Genomic DNA, 27,856 nt, shown 5'->3' with positions numbered 1-27,856 from the left:
TTTGTGTGGCCTCCAGAGGGCAGTAGCTATACCCCAATCGTCTGGGTCTCCCAATAGAGCGCTGAAGAAAACAAACCTATCAACGCCCGATGCAAACCTTGGGAAACCACCATGGAGAACCAACGCCCGGCGCAAACCTTGGGCAACCAACGGCCAACGCAAACCTTGGGCAACCAACGCAAACCTTGGATAACCACCATGGGGAACCAACGCATGGCGCAAACCTTGGGCAACCATCATGGGGAACCAACGCCCGATGCAAACCTTGGGAAACCACCATGGAGAACCAACGCCCGGCGCAAACCTTGGGCAACCAACGGCCAACGCAAACCTTGGGCAACCAACGCAAACCTTGGATAACCACCATGGGGAACCAACGCATGGCGCAAACCTTGGGCAACCATCATGGGGAACCAACGCCCGGCGCAAACCTTGGGGAACCACCATGGAGAACCAAACACAAACCTTGGGCAACCAAACCTCCGGCGCAAACCTTGGAAAACCATCATAGAGAACCAACGCTCAACGCAAACCTTGGGCAACCAACGCTCAACGCAAACCTTGGGCAACCAACGCAAACCTTGGTTAACCACCATGGGGAACCAACGCATGGCGCAAATCTTGGGCAACCAACGCAAGCCTTGGGGAACTACCATGGGGAACCAACACCCGACACAAACCTTGGGCAACCAACGCAAACCTTGGGGAACCATCGCATGGTGGAAATCTTGGGCAACCAATGCAAACCTTGGGCAACCGACGCCCGGCGCAAACCTTGGGGAACCAACATGGGGAACCACCATGTGGAACCAACGCCAGACACAAACCTTGGGCAACCAAACACCCGGCGCAAACCTTGGGGAACCACCATGGAGATCCAACGCCCGACGCAAACCTTGGGCAACCAACACAAACCTTGGGGAACCACCATGGGGCACCTACGCCCGACAAACCTTGGGCAACCACCATGGGGAACCAACGCATGGCGCAAATCTTGGGCAACCAACGCAAACCTTGGGTAACCACCATGTGGAACCAACGCCCGGCGCAAACCTTGGGGAACCAACGCCAGACGTAAACCGTGGGCAACCACCATGGGCAACCAACACCCAGCGCAAACCTTGAGCAACCTACGCAAACGTTGGATAACTACCATGGGGAGCCAACACCCGGCGCAAACCTTGGGGAACCTACGCCCGATGCAAGCCTTGGGGACCCAACACTCAAGGCAAACTTTTCGCATAAACACACTGCGCAACTTTTGGGAACAAAAAAATATTCTTACCGATTCAAAGGCGTTCTGGAGCATCAGGGGAAAGAAAACCTTAAAATACTCGTCATAAGAGGAGAACATCAGCGGCACCTTCATCAGCGGTAATGTGCAGAGATTACTGGGGGCTCCGAAATGCTGGAAGTTATCAAACATGTCATATTTCCAGCGCAGGACCTCCTTCATGAGCCATGCCTGGTCCATTGGTGGCAAGCGTCCAGTAAACTTGTCTGTGGTTGTGGCGGGTGGTAGCGGCAGTGGGACATTATTTTGATTAGTTAGTGGCTGTAAAATGCTGCTCGTCAACACGGAGACCGGATACTTCCTCTGTGGCAGCACTATTTTGGGTAGAGGGGGTTTTAGAAGTTGATTTCTAGACTTTGGAAGCATTGGATACTTTGGGATATTTTCCAGGTCCTTGGTGAGGCTGGCCGTTCGGGAAGCAGTCTCGGTGCTGAAAACTTTGGTTGTAGCCACTTTTGTAGGTTTTTGGAGAGATGGCGGCAATCCGGGTCTAACAAACAGGTGATCATCAGTTTTCTCAGTTGGTAGGTGCACAGGACAATGACGACCCGGACCCGGCACAGACTCTGTGCAACCCATAAACTTGCAATTGTAAATTTCTTTAGCCTCCTCTTCGGGTGCAGGTTCTTCTTCCACACCAGACGGGCCAGACCAGGTGTCTTGGATGATGTCAGACTCCACCTGGGAGCACAGGTCCATATCGAGTGGATCAGTTTGGGTTAAGAATAAGTTGTCATCATCTTCGTAATCACTCAGTTCGGTCTCTGTACCCCCCGGACCATGCGGCGGTTGAGCCATCGTGCTCTTCGGACCATCAGAATCCTCTTCCCTGGTTGTTTCAGGGTCGGTAGATGTTGGTGGTGACATCTTCGGAGAATCCATTTTCTTTAAGATATCTAATCTTTCATTTTTATCAAGCCTGCTGTGTACAGAGGAGCCATCATCCTTAGTCGTTCTAATTGACTTTCCGGAGCTTTCTGAAGGTCGGGAGGCGTTCTCCGCGTTGTTACTTGACCTCCTCTTGTCAACATCCTTCGGTCTTGACTGACGGTAAAATTGACGTTCTTGACAAGCCAACATCTTTTTGTTTCCCTTCACCAGAATGGTTTGTGGAGAGATGAGCTTTGCCTTCTGCTTCTTGGTTTCCACAAACCCGGCTGACTTTCCGTAGTTGCGCAGCTCGGTTAAGCTATCGAGAGACCGTTGGGACAAGTCAAAAGCTTTGCGAGGACCCTTCTTCAGGCCTAGTTTTTCGGCAGGGGAACTCGGCTCGGGACACGTGCGTACTTTCTTCGGTGGGATCACAGCGAGTGAGGTTTTGCCCTCCATCCCGGTCTTTTGAGGTTGTCTTTGTGCCTTCAGCGGACTTTTGCCCTTTGTCGTTTTGGTATTCTGCTTTCTGGAAGCCTCCACTTTCACCTTCGCCTCCTTCGAGCTTTCTTTAGCCATCTTGGATGGTTTTCGTTTGGAATTAAATTTAGAATTTTTAGTATCAGTTTCTGATGAACTTTTCCCATAAAACTCAACGGTGCTCATCTTCTCGCGTGGAGATCTATCGCGGCTGCATTCACCGCCCGTTGGAGAATTCGAGGCTTTTACGGACTCTTCGAATTGTTTCTCGGCATCTTCCGCGGCTCTTTCGATGTCGTCATCGCAGATATAATCAGTGTCGTACCCCCACTGATCAAAGTTACTACTCCAATCACAATCTCCCTCGGGGCTTTGTTTGGTTTTCTCGGATTTATTGGGTTTCTCCTCTTCCAGTTGCGAGTCTCCCCACGCCGAATAGATGTCGTCGTCCGTCTCAAACTCGAAGCACTGGGAGTTGTACTCGTCACAGTTGTCCGGCTCTTGTTTTATTTGTGCATCTTTTGGTTGCATAGATTTAGCTGAAGATGAAGATGTCGCATCTTCCCGTTTCTCCGTTTTTATAAACCTAATAAAGTCTTTTGGCTCCTCGTCTGAAGAGTCGGAGATTGTTATGATCGGATCGGAGGACAACTCCGTTTTCGAGTTGTCGGAAGTCAAAAACCTTCTGGCTCCCTTCACTTTCCTCTCTATGGAGCCGAAGTCTTGAGATGGGGCCACCTCTTGAGCGGCCGTTCGATCGGGATCCCCATAGTCTTCAGAATCCGTCTTTTTTTCTGTTTTTAGCAGCAACTTTTTTTTAACTTCGGATAATGGAAGGTCGTCGTCGGTTTCGCTCTCCATCAAGCAGTCGTTACAGGCATCGCTGGGCTCCCTCTTAATTGGCCTGACCTGCTGATCGCTACCCAACGACAGTCTCTTAAGCTGATCACTAACCGGAAGATTGTCAGCAGCGGTGCTTTTAACCCTTTCGCACAAGGACTTCTTGACTTGTGTCAGTGGTATGTCGTCGTCGTCAGTGTCTTCGCTGCCGTCGCTTCTGTTACCACAAGGTTTCGCCTTGTCCCACAGGTCTCGCTCCTTCTTTATGCGCACGTAGCACGGTTTTATAGAATTCAGCGTATCGCTGCTGCGGACGACGTTGTCTTCAGACGCCAAAGCTTCGCTCTTATCCTTCTTACTTGAAGTCTTTGCCATGACTTCGCTCAGTTTTGACTTCCACCCAGTCGGTTTTTGCAACTCCAGACTTTCTTGGGCGGACGTTTCATCTACCTGTTCCTTTTTGATTGAGGTCTTTAAGGCAGACTTATGCATGGAAGAGCTGAGCTCGGATTCTTTGGTTTGGACATCTTGGGGTTCCTTTTTAATTGGGAAAGGACACCACCCAGCCGAAAACTTGCGTTGGATGTCGGGAGAGGTGACGCTGCCGCATCCGGACTCTGAAGACCTGCTCGGAGCAATATCTGGAGACCTGACACTTCGCCCATACCACTCATCGTCCTCCTCCATCCTTTCGGTCTTAATGAAAGGAACGGACATTTTGCTTATGGTCGTTGGCTCCATAACGGAATTAGGAATGGTGGCCGTCCGGTCCTTAATGCTCTTAATAACTTGTGTAAGGCAACTTTGGAGACCGTGAACCTCGGATTTGCTAAAGTCGAGGTTCCACAGAAGGTTTCCCCTGATGACGAGATTGAGTTTATCTAGATATTGCTTACAGCTCGAGTTCGGCCCCAGCTGGTAGCCCTCGCGCAGAAGGCTTCGGATCAGCTGGACACAAGCGGACTGCACTGAGGAAGGTGCCTGAGAGTTTGGTGAAGATGACAAGGGCGAGGTAGAGTTAATTTTGGGGTTTTGCCGAGCCACTGTGTCCTTGATCGGAATCATGGAGCCCTTGACCAGAGCCTCGACCCACTTGTGGGAACTCACCCAGAGCAAGTGGAGGCACTTTTTGCTTCTATGTAGTTCAATAATAGAAACCAAGACCCTGATGAAAAGTTCGGTGACCTTGTCGCACTGACTGCTCCTTTGATTGAGGACGTCCTTTATTTCGGAGTACAGGTGGTGAATCACCTCCATGATGTATGCGACCCCCAGGTCTTTAAGGTCCATCACTGATTGCACGTAGGGTATGAACCACAGGAAGGTGCTATTGTGGACCCGCATATCCTGACCAATGTCCGACTGCAGAATATTAGCCAAGCTTTGCATGTCTTCATACATGTTCGGGCAGTAGTCGGGGCAAATTGCACTTTTCCATCCAGTGTCCTGCAAACAAAGATGGACATATCGTGAAAACATGGCAGAAGAAAAAAATAAAAAAAACCTGTCCACACCAAATACCTCCCCTATTTGTACTGTGGGGTCTGAAATAAAAACGGACAGATCTCTGCAAAAAGCTGGTGCAATCCTGACATATCTACACCTACATCTAGAGCCGCATGTGGCCCCATGTGTGAGAACGGGGAAGACCGGGAGGAAGGTTTAACCAGTTAGAAACAAACGAGGGGAGCAGCGAGGAAACAACCAACGAGCAAAGAACGAGGGGGGGGGGGGGGGGGGAAGACCGTGAGCATAGAACCAACGAGGGGGGACAGTGAGCAAAGAACCAAGGGGGGGACAGCGAGGAAACAACCAACGAGGGGGGGGGGGGGGCAGCGAGGAAACGAGCGAGGAACCAACGAGGGGGGACAGACAGCGAGGAACCAACGAGGGGGGACAGACAGCGAGGAACCAACAGCGAGGAACCAACGAGGGGGGACAGACAGCGAGGAAACAACCAATGAGGGGGGGCAGCGAGGAAAGAAAGAACGAGGAAAGAAAGAACACTTTGATGGAAAATTTCCTGGCTAGATTTGTGCTGAATCAGATGCACATTTACATACAGTTCTCATATGCTCCATCTACGGGTTCATGCACTTTACACGTGTATACAGAGGCTAAAATAAGTATTGAACACGTCACCAATTCGCTAACCAAAAAGATTTCTAAAGCTGTCTGCTTCTGATATGAATTTCTCACCAGATGTCAGTAACAACCCATCCAACCCCAAACAGGCAAAGAAAATCAGACCATAGAAGTCCATAAATTATGTGTAATGAGAAATGACAAATGGAAAAGTATTGAACACGAAGAAACAAGTGTAAAAAGCCCCAGAAAGTCCGGACACTGGCTAAAATCTATCAGTAATTAGAAAGCAATCCTGCCACTGAGTGAATAATAATATCAGCTGGTTCACCTGATGGCTGATAAAAAGGAATCTCATTACCAAGGAGCCACACAAGAAACATCTCATGATAGGCAAAACCAGCGAGCTGTCTCAAGACCTTTATTGTTGTAAAACACGCTTACATAAGAATTTTTAAACTACTGAAGTCTGACTGTTGGGGCAATAATCCAGAAGTGGAAAAAACATAATATCACCATAAACTGGCCACAACCATGTGATCCCTATATGCACGCTCACCACAATGCTGAACAATAAGCAGCTTCAGGAGAGTTTAAAGTTTAACAACATTTAGAGAAGTTTGTGAAATACTGGAGAATACAATCTGGTCAGATGAGACCAAACCTGAATTCGTTGGAGGCCATAATACACAAGATGTTTGGAGGCCAAAAAGGTAAAATCCCCCCAAAGACACCAACAATGAAGTGTGCAGGTGGGAACATCATGCTGTGTGTCTGGTATTCGGCAGAAGGGACTAGAGAACTTCATATAAAAGAAGGAAGGATGAATGGGCAAATGTACAGAGACATTCCTGATAAAGATGAAACGAGGACGGACATTTCAGCAGACAACGATCCCAAACACAAAGCCAAGGAAACTCTCAACTGGTGTCAGAGAAAGAAAATAAATCTGCTTGAATGGCCGAGCCGATCACCGGAGATGAATCCAATAGACAATGTCTGTAAGGAACTAAAGCTCAGAGATTATAGAAGGAGCCAGAACCTGAGTGTTTGTGTGGAAAAATGGGCCAAAATCCACCTGAGCAATGCAGGCGACTAGTGTCTCCATACAGGAGGCGACTAAAAGCTTCATCACCACCAAAAGGTGAATGTGCCAAGTATTAAATCAGATTCAGTAACATGTTCAATAATTTTCTGTCTCATTTCTCATTATTCCACATACGTTTAATTTATGAACATCTACAGTCATGGCCAAAAGTTTTGAGAATGCTACAAATATTAAATTTTTACAAAGTCTACTGCTTAAGTTTTTCTAATGGCAATTTGCATATACTCCAGAATGTCATAAAGAGTGATCAGCTTAACAGCAATTACTTGCAAAGTCAATATTGGCTAAGAAAATGAACTTTAACCCCCAAAGCACATTTCAACATCATTGCATTCCTGCCTTAAAAGGAGCAGCTAACATTGTTTTAGTGATTGTCCCATTAACACAGGTGTGGGTGTTGATGAGGACAGGGCTGGCGATCAATCAGTCATGATTAAGAGAGAATGACACCACTGGACACTTTAAAAAGGAGGCTGGTGCTTGGTATCATTGTTTCTTTAGAGATAACCATGGTTAACAAGAGAAACACGTGCAGCCATCATTGCTCTGCACAAAAATGGCCTAACAGGGAAGAGTATTGCAGCTACAAAGATTGCACCTCAGTCAACAATCTATCGCATCAAGAAGTTCAAGGAGAGAGCTTCCATTGTTGCCAAAAAGGCTCCAGGGCGCCCAAGAAGGACCAGCAAACGCCAGGACCGTATCTTAAAACAGTTTCAGCTGCGGGATGGGACTACCAGCAGTGGCGAGCTAGCTCAGCAATGGCAGCAGGCTGGTGTGAGGGCTTCTGCACGCACTGTGAGGCGGAGACTGCTTGAGCAAGGCCTGGTTTCAAGGAGGGCAGCAAAAAAGCCACTTCTCTCCAGAAAAAACATCAGGGACCGACTGATATTCTGCAGAAGGTACAGGGAGTGGACTGCTGAGGACTGGGGGAAAGTCATTTTCTCAGATGAATCCCCTTTTCGATTGTTTGGGACATCTGGAAAACAGCTTATTAGGAGAAGAAGAGGTGAGCGCTGCCACCAGTCTTGTCTCATGCCAACTGTTAAGCATCCTGAAACCATTCATGTGTGGGGTTGCTTCTCAGCCAAGGGAATCACACCACTCACAGTCTTGCCTAAAAACACAGCCACGAATAAAGAATGGTACCAGAATGTGCTCCAAGAGCAACTTCTCCCAACTGTCCAAGAGCAGTTTGGCACCCAACAATGCCTTTTCCAGCATGATGGAGCACCTTGCCATAAAGCAAAGGTGATCACTAAATGGCTCATGGAACAAAACATCCATGGCCTGGAAACTCCCCAGATCTTAATCCCATTGAGAACTTGTGGGCAATCATCAAGAGACGGGTGGACAAACAAAAACCAACAAATTCTGGCAAAATGCAAGCATTGCTTATGCAAGAATGGACAGCGATCAGTCAGGATTTGCTCCAGAAGTTGATTGAGAGCATGCCAGGGAGAATTGCAGAGGTCCTGAAGAAGAAGGGTCAACACTGCAAATATTCACTTGCTGCATTAACTCATTCTGTCAATAGAACCTTTTGGTCTCATAATATGATTGCAATTATATTTCTGTATGTGATGTAAACATCAGACAAAATTAAAAGCCAGAGGGCAACAGATCATGTGAAGAAATAATTTTGGTGTCATTCTCAAAACGTTTGGCCATGACTGTATGCTTTCCCTTCGAATTCACAGCAGCGTCGCTGGGTTACTGCGGACCCTCAATCCCAGGGACCCTGATCTGCATCCGGGGCAGCACAGTGGAACACATCTAGTGTCAGTCGGCTCATGTGAATGAAGCTCGTGTCAAGAAGAGCTTTTCTCCTACTTTGTATTTTCCTGGTTTTGTTTTTTGGAGCCATTTTTACCTTTTTTGGTTTTTCAGTGTTGAAGTTATAGACCATCTGACTACAGGAGACCAAGTCATCGTCATCAGAGTCGGGTTCATACTTTGTCGGCCTTTAGGAGAAAAACACAGGAAATCTCGTATAAACGCACAGATATATACACCGACAGGAGATCACTGTATACAGGAGATCAGCAGAAAACGATCCCCGCTGATCAACAGAACCATGGAAGAGCTGCCGTGTCCCAGAAGTTTCGGCTCTGACCTTTGACAACTTTTCCGTATGTTCTCGATCTCGTCATTGTAGCTCGGGCTGGCGATGATGGTCTGAAAAGCTTGGATCGGATCGATCAGTTGTCCCCAGACCTTGGATCCCAGGCGATCAAGGATCATCATGAAGCAGTGGAGCGCCGGCCAAAAGGGATTCCTGCTTTCATCTGAAAAAAAAAAAAGCAAAACTGGTGGAAATGATAAATCTATATAAAAGAAGTCACCCCCCCCCCTTAATCCCGACTCTGCACTTGTGGTGCTGCGTACCCTCCATGTGCTTCTCCATGACATGAAGGATGGACTGCATGAAGTCGTTCTGCTTGTCCGGTCCGAGCAGCAGAGAGTCCATGGCCTGTTCCTCCAGGACTGTCAGCAACATGCAGACCCCTGCAATAACCAAACACGGCGAGGAAGGGGTAGGGGGGGGGGAGGGTCATAAACCTTCGATGGGAACCTGAGTGGGCAGCAGAGATTGGGAGGAGCACGCTCACCTAGCCAATAGTTCTTGTAATTGGAGGTGTCGTACAGGTGAGCCGGCAGGAGGATCAGCCGCCCCTCTTCTAGCTCCGTGAAGCTGTAAATGTCTGGATTTTCAAACAGCCCGAGCTCAATGACCTTAAACAAGCAGGTGAACACGGCCTGAAGGTCGTAGTAGTCGTCCCGATCCACCTTCCCCTGAGCCCTGGCTGTCTGAATCGCCCAGCGCCGGATCTGATAGGGGAAAGGAAGGGAGAAGATGGAAAAACGGAAACAGGGAGGTAACTAAAGAGGTTTCCAAGAAAATTCAGGTCAGGTTACATCTACAGTGTAAGGTGGTGGAAATGTATCCTCAGCTCTAGTGAAAGGAAGGACGCGGAACCGGAGGAGGGGGGGGGGGGAGAAAGTGAGGAGGACGGGGGTGTGATACAAATGAGACAAGTATGAGTGTGTGACTGGGATAAGACTGATATCCAGTCTTCAAAATAGGCGATTATGGAGGTCATGCTGTCCATGTGTTACAATCTTAGAGCGTTATGCCATGATCATGAATGAGGAGTTAACTTTGTAAAACACCATACCGGAGAACTTTGAAATGTTAGACTGTAATCAATAGCAAACAAACCTTGGGTTGTTATGTTGTAATTAGTAACAACCTTGATGCACTGTGCGGTGATCATAAAACTTTAACTTTGTAAAAAAAACAACATACTGCGCAGCTGCAAGAAACTGATGATGTGGCTAAAACATACTGCGCAGCTGTGATTGAGGAGGATGTGGGAGCTGTGTATAAAAAGGGGGGCCCTGCTTAGCGAGTTAGGGACATTCTAGAAGGTACAGTGGACGCACCACTTCTGTGATAAGACCAGAGTATTTTCCTTCTCGCTGACACTGAGGTCCCTCCAGTCGAGAAGTGATGTTACAATACTTAGGTAATGTATTGATGCTTAATTTCTCTATATACTATGATTTACATTGATTGTATGATTTACATTAATTGAATCAATAGAACAGGGTAATATTGTTTCTGTCATTCCATAATTGAACATTATCCTGATGCAATCAATAAATTGTTACATTATTGTTTTACCATAAAACTGTATTCAGTGTACCTAATTTGTATATTAGTGAGCGCTACGTAAGTAAGGGCGTATCCGCCCTGTCACTTTGATGTGGTAAAACAGGGGGACCGGTGGAGAAAAAGAGAGGAAGGACGGGGGACCGGAGGAGAAAAAGAAAAAAAGGAAGGACGGGGGACCAGAGGAGCAAAAGAAAAAAGGAAGGACGGGGGACCGGAGGAGAAAAAGAAAAAAGGAAGGACGGGGGACCGGAGGAGAAAAAGAAAAAAGGAAGGACGGGGGACCGGAGGAGAAAAAGAAAAAAGGAAGGACGGGGGACCGGAGGAGAAAAAGAAAAAAGGAAGGACAGGGGACCGGAGGAGAAAAAGAAAAAGGAAGGACGGGGGACCGGAGGAGAAAAAGAAAAAAAGGAAGGACGGGGGACCGGAGGAGAAAAAGAAAAAAGGAAGGACGGGGGACCGGAGGAGAAAAAGAAAAAGGAAGGACGGGGGACCGGAGGAGAAAGAGGTCAGAGGGAAAAGGGAGACGCAAAAATTGAAGATGGACGGGCGAAAAAAAAAAAAAAAAAAAAAAAAAAAGAAGAGGAAGGATGTAGAAGACAAAAAGGGAATGAGGATATATAACAAACTCACACTCTCATTGGGATGTACGAGGAGGAGATAGATTCCCGGCAGTTTCTCGTACACCTGGAAGAGGTTGTTCACCTGCTCCATCTTGCACAAAGCATCAACGCAGAGTTCACCTGATTAATGAAAAGGATACAAGTAAAATATATCTTTGTACCGTGTTAGCCAGTAGAGATAAAAAAAATTGTTTAAAAGAACTGAGAGTCCTCAGTGGTTGATACCTTTTAATGGCTAACTGAAAAGATGGTAATAATTGCAAGCTTTCGAGACTACTCAGGTCTCTTCATCAGGCATGGTATAACACAAAATCTGAAGAGTCACATATTTATACACAACAGGACATTGAAAAGTGCAGTAAAAAAAAAAACCAAAAAAAAACAAGTTATATAAAACAGAACTATCACTATGGCAGGGGGGCAAACTGTTGTGGCCATAAATTTTGCTGCAGCAAAATTTATGGCCACAACAGTTTGCCCCCCTGCCATAGTGATAGTTCTGTTTTATATAACTTGTTTTTTTTTTGTTTTTTTTTTTACTGCACTTTTCAATGTCCTGTTGTGTATAAATATGTGACTCTTCAGATTTTGTGTTATACCATGCCTGATGAAGAGACCTGAGTAGTCTCGAAAGCTTGCAATTATTACCATCTTTTCAGTTAGCCATTAAAAGGTATCAACCACTGAGGACTCTCAGTTCTTTTAAACAATTTTTTTTAATGAAAAGGAGACGTATGACGGGGGTCGCGTCACCTCTTATGCAGATCAGACCACGTTTCGAATGTCAGTCATGTATGACCCTAATAAGTATCACTGTGCCAGGAAGGCTGGCATGTAATGCCACGGGCCATTACTCCACTGCTCCAATCACACAACACTGCAGGATAGAACCCAACATATTCCTATACTAGTGAACTCATCAGACCCGTCCATGACGTACAGCGAGGGCGGGACGACTCCCTGACTGACTGGGTCCTAAATGAGCAGCATTGATAGTGATGTCCATATACTCAGGACACATGGAAAGGAGTTGTCTGATGGATTTTACCCTTGTATGTCCCATAATAGCGCCACAACCGCTCTTTTATGCAGCAATGATTTGAGAACGATCATTAAATGAACCAACCTGGAAAAAAGAGAATTTTGTTTACTTACCGTAAATTCTTTTTCTTATAGTTCCGACATGGGAGACCCAAACCATGGGTGTATAGCTACTGCCTCCGGAGGACACACAAAGTACTACACTAAAAGTGTAGCTCCTCCCTCCGAGCATATACACTCCCCGGATGACAAATCCAACCAGTTTAGTGCCAAAGCTGAAGGAGGACATCCACCCATAAGTAGAGATAGAGTAAAACCCGGAATAACCGGAACTTCTGTCTACAACAACAGCCGGTGAAAACACACGGAACAAGAAAGCTGCCAACAGGCAACAGGGAGGGTGCTGGGTCTCCCATGTCGGAACTATAAGAAAAAGAATTTACGGTAAGTAAACAAAATTCTCTTTTTCTTTATCGTTCCTTATGGGAGACCCAAACCATGGGACGTCTCAAAGCAGTCCATGGGTGGGAAATAAACAGAAACTGAGAAGTAGGCGAAACCTAACTTCACAAATGGGCGACAGCCGTCCGAAGGATGCGTCTGCCCAAGCTCGCATCTGCCGAAGCATGAGCATGCACTTGGTAGTGCTTCGAAAGGGTGTGCAGACTAGACCAAGTGGCAGCCTGACAGACCTGCTGAGCCGTAGCCCACAGCTCTGGTCGAGTGCGCCTTAATCCCCGGCGGGGGAGGCATCTGAGAACATTGGTAGGCATCGGATATGGCCGACCTATCCAATGAGCTAGGGTCGGTTTAGAAGCCGAGAGACCCTTGCGCTGACGTGTGGTCAGCACACAAAGAGAGGTGCACCGCCTAAGAAACAGCGGTGCGTGACACGTAGATCCGGAGCGTCCGCACCAAATCTAAAGCATGCAACGATTTCTCAAAGCGATGCACAGGGGCCGAACAAAGGGAAGACAATGAAATGTCCTGGTTAAGGTGGAAAGGAGACACCACCTTAGGGAGAAGGCCCGGAGTTGGACGGAGAACCACCTTGTCTTGGTGAAAAAAACCAAAAAGGGTGACTCCGAAGAGAGCACAGTCAAATAAGAGACTCTCCTGAAAGAAATTATGGCCACCAGAAAGACCACTTTCTGTGAAAGACTAAACAACGAAACCTCCCTAAGAGGCTCAAAGGGGGGTTTCTGTAAGGCCATGAGGACCAGAGTAAGGTCTCAGGGATCCAGAGACCGCCGGTAAGGCGGAATGATGTGAGATGCGCCCTGCATGAAGGTGCGCACCTGGGCCAGTCGGGCGATATGCCGCTGGAACAACGCTGACAGAGCCGAGACCTGTCCCTTGAGGGAATGAGGGACAGACCTAGCTGCAGGCCGGACTGTAGAAAGGACAGGATGGTCGGCAAGGAAAAAAAAACGGCCAAGGAGCATGGCCGGAAGAACGACACCAGAACAGGAAAATTCTCCAAGTCCTGAGGTAAATCCTGGCCGAGGAAGACTTCCGAGCCTGAGTCATAGTGAAGATGACCTCGGAAGGAATGCCTGAAGCCGTAAGGATTCAGGGCTCAAGAGCCACGCCGTCAATCTGAGAGCCGCAGAATTGTTGTGGAAAACGGACCCTCTGAGAGAACGTCTGGCCGGTCCGGGAGATGCCACAGCACCTCTACGAACAGACGGAGCAGGTTTGGGAACCAAGCTCGCCTGGGCCTGGGGCGATGAGTACGACCCGACGGCCCTCCATTTTGATCTTGCGCAGGACTCTGGGCAAGAGAGCTAGAGGGGGAAACACGTAGGCCAGACGGAACTGGGACCAATCTGGAACCAGCGCGTCCGCTGCCAAGGCCTGAGGATCTTGGGAGCGAGCCACGTAAACCGGGACCTTGTTGTTGTGCCGGGATGCCATTAGATCCACTTCCGGAGTGCCCCGCCTGCTAAATTGACCGGAACACTGCCGGATGCAGGGCTCACCCGCCGCTGTCCACGGTTTGACGGCTGAGATAATCTGCCTCCCAGTTTTCTGCGCCTGGGATGTGGACTGCGGATATGGTGGACTCTGAGTCCTCCGTCCACTGAAGGATATGTTGAACTTCCAACATTGCTAGGCGGCTGCGAGTCCAAGGACTACAGCCCTGATTTCTAGCACATTGATCGAGAGGGCTGATTCGGACGGAGTCCAAGTGCCCTGTGCTCGGTGGTGGAGAAACACTGCTCCCCAGCCGGATAGACCGGCATCCGTGGTGAGAATCACCCATGACGGGGCCAGAAAGGAGCGTCCCTGGTACAGAGAGAGGGGCCGAAGCCACCACTTAAAGAGAGCTCCTGGTCCGTGGCGACAGAGCCACCAGCCCGTGCAAGGAAGAAGTCCCTTGTCCCAACAGCGGAAAATGTCCAGCTGCAGGGGACGCAGATGGAACTGGCAAGGGGAACCGCTTCTATTGACGCCACCATCTGACCCAGCACCTGCATGAGGTGCCTGATGGAATGACGGCGGAGCCTCAGCAGAGAGCGCACCGCCAGATGGAGGGACTGCTGTTTGACTAAGGGTAGCTTCACAAGTGCCAGCAGAGTCTCGAATTGCATCCCTAGGTACGCAAGTTCCTGGGTCGGGGTCAGAGTGGACTTGCAAGCGTGGCGAGAGTGAGCGAGACACTCCGCTGACAGTCTGCACTGGATGAAGCCCTGACTAGAAGGGCGTCCAGGTAAGGAATCACTACCAACCCCTGGAGGAGCAGAACCGCAACTGGTGAATACACGAGGGGCCGTGGCTAACCCAAGGGGAGGGCCACGATTGGAAATGTTCCTCTCCGATTACAAAACGTAGCCAACGCTGGTGTGAAACTGCGAATGGCACATGCAGAGAGACATCTCTGATGTCGATGGATGCTAAGAAATCTCCTTGGGTCATTGACTGATCGCAGAGATTTCATGCAAAATTGCCGCACCTGAACATGCTTGTTGAGAAGCTTGAGATCCAGGTCGGAAAGCACCGTCCTTTTCGGGGACTAGGAAGAGATTTGAGTAGAAATCTCAGAACCGTTCCCAGTCGGGAACTGGTACAATTACTCCATTGGCCTGCAAGAATGCCACGGCCTGTGAGAAGGCGGCGGCCTTGGAGCAGGGGGGAGTTGTCAGAAAAAAATCTGTTTGGCGGCTGGATAGAATTCTGTTCTGTAGCCGTGGGAGAGGGTAACCCACACCCACTGATCGAAGACGTGTTGCAACCACACGTCGCCCAAGAGGGAGAGCCTGCCACCGACCAAGGACGTTACTGGCGCGGCCAGATAATCAAGAGGAGGCTGCCTTGGTGGCAGCAGCTCCTGCCGACTTAGGACGCGGCTTCATGCGCCAGTTATTTTATGGACCTTGGCTGAGTTAGTGGACGAGGCCGAGGGCTTAGAGGACGACCAGTTAGAGGAAACGAAAGGAACGAAACCTCGACTGGTTCCTGCCCTGGAAGGTTTCCTGGGTTGTGGCATGGAAGTACTCTTCCTGCCAAAAGCTTCCTTAATAATTTCATCCAGTTGTTCACCGAATAGACTGGTCCCAGCAAAAGGGAGTCCAGCAAGGAACTTCTTAAGAAGCATCTGCCTTCCACTCTCGAAGCCACAGGAACCTGCGGATAGCGAGGGAAGTAGCCGAGGCCACCGCAGTGCGGTGACAGTCTCCAGCTATAGGATGAAAAGACTGAAGCCTGGAAGTTAAGGCAACCAATTCGGGCATAAAGGCCCTGGTGAGGGAATGCATCTCCTCCCGAGAAGCAGAGATGGCTTTGAGAGCCCGCACTGCTGCAAAAGATGGGGAGAACGAGGCCCCTGCCGCCTCATATATAGATTTGGCCAGAAGGACAACCTGGCGGACAGTGAGATCCTCAGAGAGGTGCCGTCAGCCACTGATACAACTGTCCGGGCTGAAAGTCTAGACCCCGGAGGGTCCACCCTTGGTGAGTGAGCCCACTCCTTGACCACCATTGGTGGAAGGGGGAAACAGTCATCAGAACCACGCTCTGGGAAGCGTCTGTCAGGACAGGCTCTGGGCTTGGTCACAGTGACCTGAATGCTGGAGTGGATAAGGAACACACTCCTTGTTCTCTTAGGCAAGGTATACTGATGCTTTTCTGCCAAAGAGGGGTGCTCCCCTGATACAGGCGGATTGAGGTCCAGCACAAATATAATGGACGCAATCAAATCATTAGCATCTGCGTCACTTTCGGACAGATCAATAGGGTACATGGAGAGCGTCCGAGCCCCCAGTAAGTCAGAAGTACGCTTAAGAAAGCGTTTGTCAGGACAGGCCCTGGGTTTAGTCACAGTGGCCTGAAAGCTGGAGTGGTTAAAAAAAAAAAAAAAAAAAAAAAAAAAAAAAAAAAAAAAAAAAAAAAAGGTACTCCTTGCTCTCTTAGGTGAGATAAACTGGTGTTTTTCTACCAAAGAGGCCTGTTCTTCTGATACTGGAGAGTTAAGGTCCAGAACGGAGATAATGGACGCTATCAAATCGCTAACATCTGCATCACCATCGGTATCAATGGGGTACATAGACGAAGCGTCTGAGCCCACAGTAAGGGCATCCTCCTCGCCTTGTGACTCGGCCCGTGAGGCAGAGCCGTGGGACGAGGAAGGAGAGGAGTCCCTGCGTCTCCGTTTAGGAGGACGGGGTCTGGGATTAGATGAAACAGACTCTGTGAGCTCTGCAGAGCGAGCTGGAGCAGCAGAGGCACCCTGAGAAGGGGGCTGATGCATGCTTAGCAGCGTCCGAGACAACTGTCCAATGGAGACTGCAAAGGACTGGGAAATAGCATTGGAAAAAGATGCTACCCAAGCCGGGGGTTCAGCCTGGGGAGACTCCAGGCTGAGGCACCACCACATTAGAACAGGCATTACAGTGTGGGTCTGTGCTCGGTTCAGGCAATATGAGCTTGCATGCAGTGCATATAGCGTACAGCCTTGGAGCCTTGCTCCTAGTGTGAGACATGCTGCTGAGGAGGAGGTTCTATAATAAAGAATTAACTCCTTCAGAATGCCCTGAGAGTGTATAAAAGTGCACAACCAGAGGTTGTGACTTACCATACCGCTATTATGTGTGCCCTCCGGATTCCAAGCCTGGACCCCCAGCCAGATATTCACTCCTTCTGCAGTTAGCAGCCAGTGCCGACCAGCGTACTAAGAACGCTGAGAAAATGGCGCCAGAGTGAGGGGGGGGCGGGGGTTAAGCCAGGAGCGGGAATCGGAGGGCTAAGGAGATGTACAGGGGAGGGAATCATCTCCTCAAAGAGGAGTGTTCTCCCCTGTGCAGAGCGGCCGGCGGGCGGCGCTGCAGTGTCCCCCTGCATGACTGACATGCAGGGGAACGAAACGAAACTAGGCCGCGGCTGAAGCCGGGGCCTAGAGTTATGCATGCGGCCGACAATCAGGCATCATCGGCGCGGTTCTCAGTAAAAACCGTGGAACCGGTCGGAAACACAGTAAAAAGCAGCATTATTAAAGTAAATCACTGTCCCCCCCAATAAAAGTGCCCCACATTGCAGAAAGACCCTCTGAATAACGTCTCTATAGTTAGCTTTGAGACGCAGGGCCCAGTCCCTGGTGGGGTGGGGGTTCAGTGCTCCGTCCAGCAGGGTCCTGCAAAAGGGCTGCGGATGGAGGCCGGTCTCCTGCAAGGCAGTGAGAACCGTGTTGGCTCTAACTTCAAGCCAGAGCCCCTAAGGGATGGTGAAGGAGCGCGGCATGAAGGGCTCCTGCCCTGAAGTCAACCTTAACAGCACCGCCGCACAGGGGGGTGAGAAGGGACATGCCGGGAGTCCAGTGGACCCGCTTTTCTTCTAAATCTTTAGAAAAAAAGAAAAATCAAAAGAGGATGCATGTGTGTGTGTGACCTCCTGAACACAAAGCATGAAACTGGATGGATTTGTCATCCGGGGAGTGTATATAGCCCGGAGGGAAGAGCTACACTTTTAGTGTAGTACTTTGTGTGTCCTCCGGAGGCAGTAGCTATACACCCATGGTTTGGGTCTCCCATAAGGAACGATAAAGAAATCCAACTCTACAGGGTTTATTCAGTGCAAACAAGAAAAAAAAAAATAAATAAATAAAAACAGGCGCACCATGGTTCTAGTCCAGAAATATTTTCTACTTCTTGGAGGTCATTAAACGACCACTCGTCACTCCTTCCTTTCACTCCTTTCTTCCTGGTCACTTTCTTGCTTCCCATTCTTCCAGAGGATTTTGCTTTTTTTTTTTTTTTTTTCTTCCCACCATTCTTTTTAAAAATTGCAACAAATGCTAAATATCGAGTTATAGCCTCCTGACCCCTCCTCGGATTGAATCCCGGTAAATTGCCACCAAATTCTTAAATGTGTGCAGCTCAAAAACAAGAGAACGTTAAGGCTAAAATACCCGTGTGGTCACTCAACAGCCCGGACGTTAACGACATCCCTCGAAGACTTTGCTCCTGCACTTTACGACCACAAACCAAAAGTTCTGAATATTCAGTCCAAAGTTTCTCATTTTGTTAAAGTTTTCTTCTCCCGCAATCAATGACCTCCAGTAACCCCAAAGTCAACATCTGGCACCGCATTCCTTCACTTACAAAAACCAAGGAATCCATAACTTCTCACCTTTAGCGAATCCGAAATCCATCGTGACATTAGAATTAGATCAACCCAATTCTCCGGCACTTGACATAAACGCCGAGTACTCGCTAAGATGACCGAAAATTGCTCCTTTTTAGGAACCAGCTGTAGGACTTCTGGGACCAAAGTAACTGGTGGCGAGAATGTCCATAGACTTTAATAGGAAGCATCAGCCGTAGGACTTCTAGGATTAAAGTAACTGGGGAGAAAAGTCCATAGATCTCAATAGGAAGCAATCCAAATAATCAAAAGCCAGCTGCTAATTTCTGGGCATGTTGGCTTCACGAGTAAGAATGGCTAATCAATGCATCTTCTCTGAATCAGGCCACCAAACTCAGCATTGAAGGAAACTTTCAATACAATCATTGTCTAAAACCGTCCATAATATTCTTTGTACAAAGCACAACTAAACCGCACTTGGCGTATTTACGAGCATCTATATACTGTATTATATTTCCCCCAAAAATTGAGATGAAAGCGAGGGGTGCGTCTTAAAATCTGAATGTAGCTTACCAGGGGTGTAGGGGAAAGGAGTAGCAGGAGTTAGGGGCAATGCTGCGGCGGCTGTTCAGTCTATGGCGGTGTAGGATCTGCAGCGTCTGGCGGTGCGGGCTTCAAATAACGGCGCCCGGAGCGTGTGCAGATGGAGCTCTCAACTCAGTCTCATCTGTGCACGTGCCGCCTCCGGACTATTGATCTCCCAGCAGGGGACTTAAGGAAAATGGTGCCCGGAGGTGGTGCATGCGCAGATGAGATCTCAGCGTGTCATTGAGCCAAGAGCTCGATCTGTGCACATGACGGCTGCCGGCACCATTATTTGAAGTCCTCACCGCCCGCATTCGCCGCAGACCCTGCACAACCGCCAACAGTTTCTGGGACAGCATCAGGGACACCCGCCTGCTGCACCATCTGCAGCATCACCATGCCCCACCACCGCCCCCGCCTCCTGTGACCACGCTCCACCACCGCCCCCGCCTCCTGTGACCACGCTCCACCACCGCCCCCTGTGATCTTGCTCCACCACCGCCCCCTGTGACCCTGCTCCACCACCGCCCCCGCCTCCTGTGACCCTGCTCCACCACCGCCCCCTGTGGCCCTGCTCCACCACGGCCCCCGCCCCCTGTGACCCTGCTCCACCACCGCCCCCGCCCCCTGTGACCCTGCTCCACCACCGCCCCCTGTGGCCCTGCTCCACCACGGCCCCCGCCCCCTGTGACCCTGCTCCACCACCGCCCCCTGTGGCCCTGCTCCACCACCGCCCCCTGTGACCCTGCTCCACCACCACCCCCGCCTCCTGTGACCCTGCTCCACCACCACCCCAGCCTCCTGTGACCACGCTCCACCACCACCCGCCGCCTCCTGTGACCACGCTCCACCACCACCCGCCGCCTCCTGTGACCACGCTCCACCACCACCCCCCGCCTCCTGTGACCACGCTCCACCACCACCCCCCACCTCCTGTGACCACGCTCCACCACCGCTGCCAGATTATAAGACAGACCCCATTTATTTTCTTTCACTTCCCCCCCCCCCTCTAAACTTGGGGTACGTGTTATAAACCAAAATACAGTAAATCCATGGAGCCTCTCTAGGAGAAGGTCCTGATGAAACATCGCCTGCCCATGTGCTTTATTAGGATGCAGCCATCAGACAGGAGGTCGCCCACTTAGGACCGCCCATTCTTATGAGCCAGAGGGTGTAATACACTGACAAAAATTCATCAGGAAAAAGCACCATCGCAGGCAAAATCAGCCACCTGCTGGGTACTTCAGAACCACACGGTCAACGCCCTTAATTACATCTGGACCAGAATAGTCGTGCTGCATGCACAATTCTCTCTCTCAATGACGGGTCTCATGTATTGTAAAGCCAGCGTCCATCTATAACAATGCAATGTTTTCTCACACAAATGTAAAAACCCCACATGCACACGGAGGCTGCGTCACCACTTAGATGTGTTCTTTCACGCCCCATTTTTCCCTGAGGAAGCGGTCATTAGAGCAGAAACACGCGTTGGGGGGGGGGGGGGTCTAGGTTCCTCCTTAGGTTGGTTATTTTGCTGCACTCCTAGGTCTTGCTCAAGGACCGTCATTTCTTACATCTACATCTGGTCTGTATTGATTTAATCTCACTGCTTTGCAGCGGTTCTGTGCATTTAATCTTCTATGCCTACTCTGATTATGGTATTCGCTGTTTCAGTGTTTCCTCAGCGCAAGTTACAGTATATGCAGCTATAACTGCTGTGTTACATCTCTGTTCATTTACAGGCATTTTTGTATGGTGCTGTGCTTGTTATATCAGTATGCTCCTTTATGGAGTTGGGGGCTTTCCTATGAGCAATACTCACCTCTAAGGCTATGTTCACATTTCCGTTGTTTATGATCAGTCACAATCCGCCGCTCTGATAAACAACGCAATCCGTTTGGCGGATTCCGTTGTTTCCCATAGACTTATATGAGCGGCGGATTGTGACTGATGCTCTTGCGTTGCATTCTCCACCCGACTGATCAGCCGTGGAACGACTGACCGTCAGGCGGCAGGAACGCAGAGAGTAACGTTTTATGAGCAGCGGAATCCTTAGGATTTTGCGGCTCATGCTCTCTCTCGGCGGCCGAGCGATCAGCCCATCACCCGGGGGCCGCGAGCGATCAGCCCATCACCCGGGGGCCGCGAGCGATCAGCCAATCACCCGGGGGCCGCGAGCAATCAGCCAATCACCCGGGGGCCGCGAGCAATCAGCCAATCACCCGGGGGCCGCGAGCAATCAGCCAATCACCCGGGGGCCGCGAGCAATCAGCCAATCACCCGGGGGCCGCGAGCAATCAGCCAATCACCCGGGGGCCGCGAGCAATCAGCCAATCACCCGGGGGCCGCGAGCAATCAGCCAATCACCCGGGGGCCGCGAGCAATCAGCCAATCACCCGGGGGCCGCGAGCAATCAGCCAATCACCCGGGGGCCGCGAGCAATCAGCCAATCACCCGGGGGCCGCGAGCGATCAGCCAATCACCCGGGGGCCGCGAGCGATCAGCCAATCACCCGGGGGCCGCGAGCGATCAGCCAATCACCCGGGGGCCGCGAGCGATCAGCCAATCACCCGGGGGCCGCGAGCGATCAGCCAATCACCCGGGGGCCGCGAGCGATCAGCCAATCACCCGGGGGCCGCGAGCGATCAGCCAATCACCCGGGGGCCGCGAGCAATCAGCCAATCACCCGGGGGCCGCGAGCAATCAGCCAATCACCCGGGGGCCGCGAGCAATCAGCCAATCACCCGGGGGCCGCGAGCAATCAGCCAATCACCCGGGGGCCGCGAGCAATCAGCCAATCACCCGGGGGCCGCGAGCGATCAGCCAATCACCCGGGGGCCGCGAGCGATCAGCCAATCACCCGGGGGCCGCGAGCGATCAGCCAATCACCCGGGGGCCGCGAGCGATCAGCCAATCACCCGGGGGCCGCGAGCGATCAGCCAATCACCCGGGGGCCGCGAGCGATCAGCCCATCACCCGGGGGCCGCGAGCGATCAGCCCATCACCCGGGGGCCGCGAGTGATCAGCCCATCACCCGGGGGCCGCGAGTGATCAGCCAATCACCCGGGGGCCGCGAGCGATCAGCCAACCAACCGGGGGCCGCGAGCGATCAGCCAATTACCCGGGGGCTGGTTGCTGTGAGCGATCAGCTGATCGCTCTCATTAGCCGGCCGCCGGGAGATCATCTGTTCGCTCTCAAAAGCCAGCGGCCGGCTATTGTGAACGATCAGCTGATCGTTCTCTTTAACATTTTACAACGGAGTCCGACAAGGAATTCTTATTCTTGTCATCCGTTCTACAACGCATCAGTCACAAGCGTCAAGCAACACATGTGACTGATGCAAAACAACTGAAATGTGAACCTAGCCTTAGGAGGACCTCTGGGGTTTATTTTGCTTATTATATGCAGACTCCAGTATGTCCACTCTGAGTGTTTTTAATTTTGTATGTTGGTGTTTTTTTGTCAATAAATTATATTTTTTCATTTCACTAAAAGAGCATTTGGTGATCCCATTTGTTACACACCCTCTCTTTTTTCTTGTTTTGAGTTGTATTACAGGTGTGTACTTTTGGCTAGATCCCGTCTATTTAGTCGTGGTGCCCGCATCCCCCTCTTTTTCCGGAGGCTGCATTAGATGCAATGGGAAAGGAAGAAAAAAAAAAAAAAAAACAAAACTAAAGACAATCCAAAACCGTACACAAGGTTCTGAAGACACGGGAACAAAAATGGCACACGGTTCCGAAATCAAGAACAGAAGATTTTCCACATGCGGCACCAAACAAAAAGAGTCGGAGCTCAAAGAACAAAAGCAAACAATGACTCCTGCCGAGACACAAGGTACGACGCCACGCACACGGCACAATGTCAGGAGGCAAACAACAATCCAGCAGAAAAGGTGACAACAAAATGCAACCGGAAGTGGGGAGAAGATACTGAAAACTGACGAGGAATCCACAAGCTCAGACATTTCTGCGTAAAAATCACTTGGAAAAGTCAAGAATCGAATGACTGAGTCGTCGGTAAGTTCTGTGCAGTCAGATCCTCGGGGTAAACGACTCCTCGGAGGGCAATTTCCTTCTGATGATAATGACGGGGCCCTGGGGGCCGCACTGAGGGTCCGGGGATAAAATCGGGCACAGGGTAAGTAACGTGCATGGAGTCTGTATCCTGACTCCCCGCGGGTCAGTTCCACGCTCACGTCAGTGATGGGGTTTGGTATGAAACTGGCATTTACATTGTGAACAGGACTCCAGCAGTGACTTCTGGACTGCGCTGCAGAGTATGTTAGCACTATATCGAAGTGGAGGAACAAAAAAAAAAAATAAATAAATAAAACTGCAAACTTTCTTCTCACATGGTCTTTTTTTGGGAAGTTTTAACAGTAAATCCTCAGGAAACCACATTTTGCTGTTCGGAGACGTCAGTAAGTTGTAGACTCCGAGGATCTCAAAGAAATTTGGGTCCGGATGGAGATTAAAAAAAAAAAAAAAATCCAAGACAGCTGGAATTATGGTAAAAAGAGGGGTGTTTTTGTTACCAATCTCAAAAGATTATTTAGGGTCGGCGTTTCCTCATCTTCCGCACTGATCCGTTCTTTTGGGCTTCATTAGACGGGTGAGGTGGACGGAGCTCCCGCCACGGCGACACATGTACGTCCAGGCCGGAGCTCCAGCCACGGTGACACATGTACGTCCAGGCCGGAGCTCCAGCCACGGTGACACATGTACGTCCAGGCCGGAGCTCCAGCCACGGTGACACCTGTACGTCCAGGCCGGAGCTCCAGCCACGGTGACACCTGTACGTCCAGGCCGGAGCTCCAGCCACGGTGACACCTGTACGTCCAGGCCGGAGCTCCAGCCACGGTGACACCTGTACGTCCAGGCCGGAGCTCCAGCCACGGTGACACATGTACGTCCAGGCCGGAGCTCCAGCCACGGTGACACATGTACGTCCAGGCCGGAGCTCCAGCCACGGTGACACATGTACGTCCAGGCCGGAGCTCCAGCCACGGTGACACATGTACGTCCAGGCCGGAGCTCCAGCCACGGTGACACATGTACGTCCAGGCCGGAGCTCCAGCCACGGTGACACATGTACGTCCAGGCCGGAGCTCCAGCCACGGTGACACATGTACGTCCAGGCCGGAGCTCCAGCCACGGTGACACATGTACGTCCAGGCCGGAGCTCCAGCCACGGTGACACATGTACGTCCAGGCCGGAGCTCCAGCCACGGTGACACATGTACGTCCAGGCCGAAGCTCCAGCCACGGTGACACATGTACGTCCAGGCCGGAGCTCCAGCCACGGTGACACATGTACGTCCAGGCCGGAGCTCCAGCCACGGTGACACATGTACGTCCAGGCCGGAGCTCCCGCCACGGTGACACATCTACATCCAGGCCCGGTAACACATCTACGTCCAGGCCGGAGCTCCCGCCACGGTCACACATCTACATCCAGGCCCGGTAACACATCTACGTCCAGGCCGGAGCTCCCGCCACGGTCACACATCTACATCCAGGCCCGGTAACACATCTACGTCCAGGCCGGAGCTCTCGCCACGGTCACACATTTACGTCCAGGCCCGGTGACACACCTACGTCCAGGCCGGAGCTCCCGCCACAGTGACACACCTACGTCCGGGTCGGCTCACGGATCCTCGCCTGGTACTTACTAACGCGCTCGTCCAGCAGCAGGTACGGAAACTTGAGTATTTCCAGCAGCGGGACGCGCACGCAGCTGTCGAAGTTGGGGCCGGTGTAGCCGAACAGCTGCTTCTCTCCATCTTCTTCCACCAGGAACAGCTCGTCATCCCCGTCTATCTCCTCCCGCATGGACTTCTCCAGCTGAGCGGTGAGCCGCGACGTCTCCATCTGCCATAAAGCCTGAGGGGGGAGGGGGAAGGAATGAGAATCTACAAGAGAAGAAATGGTTACAATATACTGAAGGTCGGCCTCCACCTTGTGCAGCTGCTTCGGCGCCTCTTCCCGGACACGGTGATACTCCAGCACACACTCCATGCAGTAGGAGAGGTCATCGTTGGCTCCGCTGAGTTCATCGCTCCGCAGTTCCCGGGAGGCGTAGCTCTTCAGGAGCTCTGTGGCTACAGGACCCCCCGGAGTGCACCAGCCGCACGTGCTCATTATCCTGCGGAGCAGAGAATACGGACAATAACAAGGCAAAAACGGCGGCGCGGCACTCTGCGCATCCAAAAGCCCGGGGGACCAGTGCAAACCAGTACGACCAGTCCACATCGCAAGTGAGCGCCGTGCCCCGCATCAGTCAGGTGCCGCTTCACAACGGGAGCAATATACACAAAGGGGGGGGATGTGAACCACAGAGACACCGCTGCGGGGAGCACCGGACAGAACCATCGTCATGACGATGTAGACAAGGAGGCGACCCCCTCACCCCCCTCTCCTCCTGCCCCCCTCCTCTCACCCCCTCACCCTCCTCCAGCCCCCTTCCTCTCACCCCCTCACCCTCCTCCAGCCCCCTTCCTCTCACCCCCTCACCCTCCTCCAGCCCCCTCACCCTCCTCCTGCCTCCCTCTCCTTACCCCCTCTCCTCCTGCCCCCCTCCTCTTACCTCCTCTCACCCTCCTCTCCTCCAGCCCCCTCACCCTCCTCTCACCCCTCTCCTCCAGCCCCCTCACCCTCCTCTCACCCCTCTCCTCCAGCCCCCTCACCCTCCTCTCACCCCTCTCCTCCAGCCCCCTCACCCCTCTCCTCCAGCCCCCTCACCCCTCTCCTCCAGCCCCCTCACCCCTCTCCTCCAGCCCCCTCACCCTCCTCTCCCTCCAGCCCCCTCACCCTCCTCTCCCTCCAGCCCCCTCACCCTCCTCTCCCTCCAGCCCCCTCACCCTCCTCTCACCCCTCTCCTCCAGCCCCCTCAGCCTCCTCTCACCCCTCTCCTCCAGCCCCCTCAGCCTCCTCTCACCCCTCTCCTCCAGCCCCCTCAGCCTCCTCTCACCCCTCTCCTCCAGCCCCCTCAGCCTCCTCTCACCCCTCTCCTCCAGCCCCCTCACCCTCCTCTCACCCCTCTCCTCCAGCCCCCTCACCCTCCTCTCACCCCTCTCCTCCAGCCCCCTCACCCTCCTCTCACCCCTCTCCTCCAGCCCCCTCACCCTCCTCTCACCCCTCTCCTCCAGCCCCCTCACCCTCCTCTCACCCCTCTCCTCCAGCCCCCTCACCCTCCTCTCACCCCTCTCCTCCAGCCCCCTCAGCCTCCTCTCACCCCTCTCCTCCAGCCCCCTCACCCTCCTCTCACCCCTCTCCTCCAGCCCCCTCACCCTCCTCTCACCCCTCTCCTCCAGCCCCCTCACCCTCCTCTCACCCCTCTCCTCCAGCCCCCTCACCCTCCTCTCACCCCTCTCCTCCAGCCCCCTCAGCCTCCTCTCACCCCTCTCCTCCTGCCCGCGGTGTCAGCCCTCCTCCGCCATGGCCACAGCTCGGCCTCCGTCCTCCTCTCACACCCCGACTTCTTGTTCCGGCTGATGCCGCCAACTGCTCCTCCCCGCCCAGGAAATGACGTTCTATCGCCTGCTTCTATTTACGTCGTCCGTGGAGACCCCGCCCACAAAATGGCGGCTGATGCTGATTGACTCCGACCGCCCGGAGTCCCGCTGCAAAACGTCCACTCCTCACACACTGTAGCTGCTGCAGAACCTCCTCACACACTGTAGCTGCTGCAGAACCTCTTCACACACTGTAGCTGCTGCAGAACCTCTTCACACACTGTAGCTGCTGCAGAACCTCTTCACACATTGTGGATGCTGCAGAACCTCCTCACACATTGTGGATGCTGCAGAACCTCCTCACACATTGTGGATGCTGCAGAACCTCCTCACACTCCGCAGCTGCTGCAGAACCTCCTCACTCACCATGGCTGCTGCAGAATCTCTTCACACATCATGGCTGCTACAGAACCTCCTCACACACCGTGACTGCTGCAGAACCTCCTCACACACCGTGACTGCTGCAGAACCTCCTCATACACCGCGGCTGCTGCAGAACCTCCTCACACACCCTGACTGCTGCAGAACCTCCTCATACACCGCGGCTGCTGCAGAACCTCCTCACACACCGTGACTGCTGCAGAACCTCCTCATACACCGTGGCTGCTGCAGAACCTCCTCACACACCGTGGCTGCTGTAGAACCTCCTCATACACTGCGGCTGCTGCAGAACCTCCTCATACACCGCGGCTGCTGCAGAACCTCCTCATACACCGTGACTGCTGCAGAACCTCCTCACACACCGTGACTGCTGCAGAACCTCCTCATACACCGCGGCTGCTGCAGAACCTCCTCACACACCGCGGCTGCTGCAGAACCTCCTCATACACCGTGACTGCTGCAGAACCTCCTCACACACCGTGGCTGCTGCAGAACCTCCTCACACACCGTGACTGCTGCAGAACCTCCTCATACACCGCGGCTGCTGCAGAACCTCCTCATACACCGCGGCTGCTGCAGAACCTCCTCATACACCGCGGCTGCTGCAGAACCTCCTCATACACCGCGGCTGCTGCAGAACCTCCTCACACACCGCGGCTGCTGCAGAACCTCCTCACACACCGTGACTGCTGCAGAACCTCCTCATACACCGCGGCTGCTGCAGGCCCTCCTCACACAACATGACTGCTGCAGAACCTCCTCACACAACAAAACTGC

General features: G+C 51.9%; 2 protein-coding genes across 2 annotated transcripts in view; one reads left to right on the top strand and one right to left on the bottom strand.

Annotated features, from left to right (window-relative positions):
• The window catches only part of TTF1 (transcription termination factor 1), a 98,730-nt gene extending 75,874 nt beyond the window's left edge, over positions 1 to 22,856 (top strand). The window contains 1 exon segment of the mRNA XM_075324390.1: positions 22,741 to 22,856. Coding sequence (XP_075180505.1) covers positions 22,741 to 22,758 — 18 coding nt within the window. The 3' untranslated portion in view covers positions 22,759 to 22,856.
• The window catches only part of SETX (senataxin), a 54,307-nt gene extending 27,614 nt beyond the window's left edge, over positions 1 to 26,693 (bottom strand). The window contains exons 1-9 of the mRNA XM_075324389.1: positions 26,584 to 26,693; positions 25,143 to 25,329; positions 24,857 to 25,067; positions 10,987 to 11,096; positions 9,290 to 9,509; positions 9,066 to 9,185; positions 8,794 to 8,965; positions 8,551 to 8,641; positions 1,286 to 4,930 (exon numbers count right to left, since the gene is read on the bottom strand). Coding sequence (XP_075180504.1) covers positions 1,286 to 4,930; positions 8,551 to 8,641; positions 8,794 to 8,965; positions 9,066 to 9,185; positions 9,290 to 9,509; positions 10,987 to 11,096; positions 24,857 to 25,067; positions 25,143 to 25,325 — 4,752 coding nt within the window. The 5' untranslated portion in view covers positions 25,326 to 25,329; positions 26,584 to 26,693. The remainder of the gene's footprint in view (positions 1 to 1,285; positions 4,931 to 8,550; positions 8,642 to 8,793; positions 8,966 to 9,065; positions 9,186 to 9,289; positions 9,510 to 10,986; positions 11,097 to 24,856; positions 25,068 to 25,142; positions 25,330 to 26,583) is intronic.
• Between the last annotated feature and the right edge of the window lie 1,163 nt (positions 26,694 to 27,856).

This window comes from Anomaloglossus baeobatrachus, chromosome 9 (assembly GCF_048569485.1).
Source record: "Anomaloglossus baeobatrachus isolate aAnoBae1 chromosome 9, aAnoBae1.hap1, whole genome shotgun sequence".
NCBI lineage: Eukaryota > Metazoa > Chordata > Amphibia > Anura > Aromobatidae > Anomaloglossus > Anomaloglossus baeobatrachus.
Note: the sequence above shows the minus strand (reverse complement) of the source record. Positions and strands in the feature narration are given on the sequence as shown.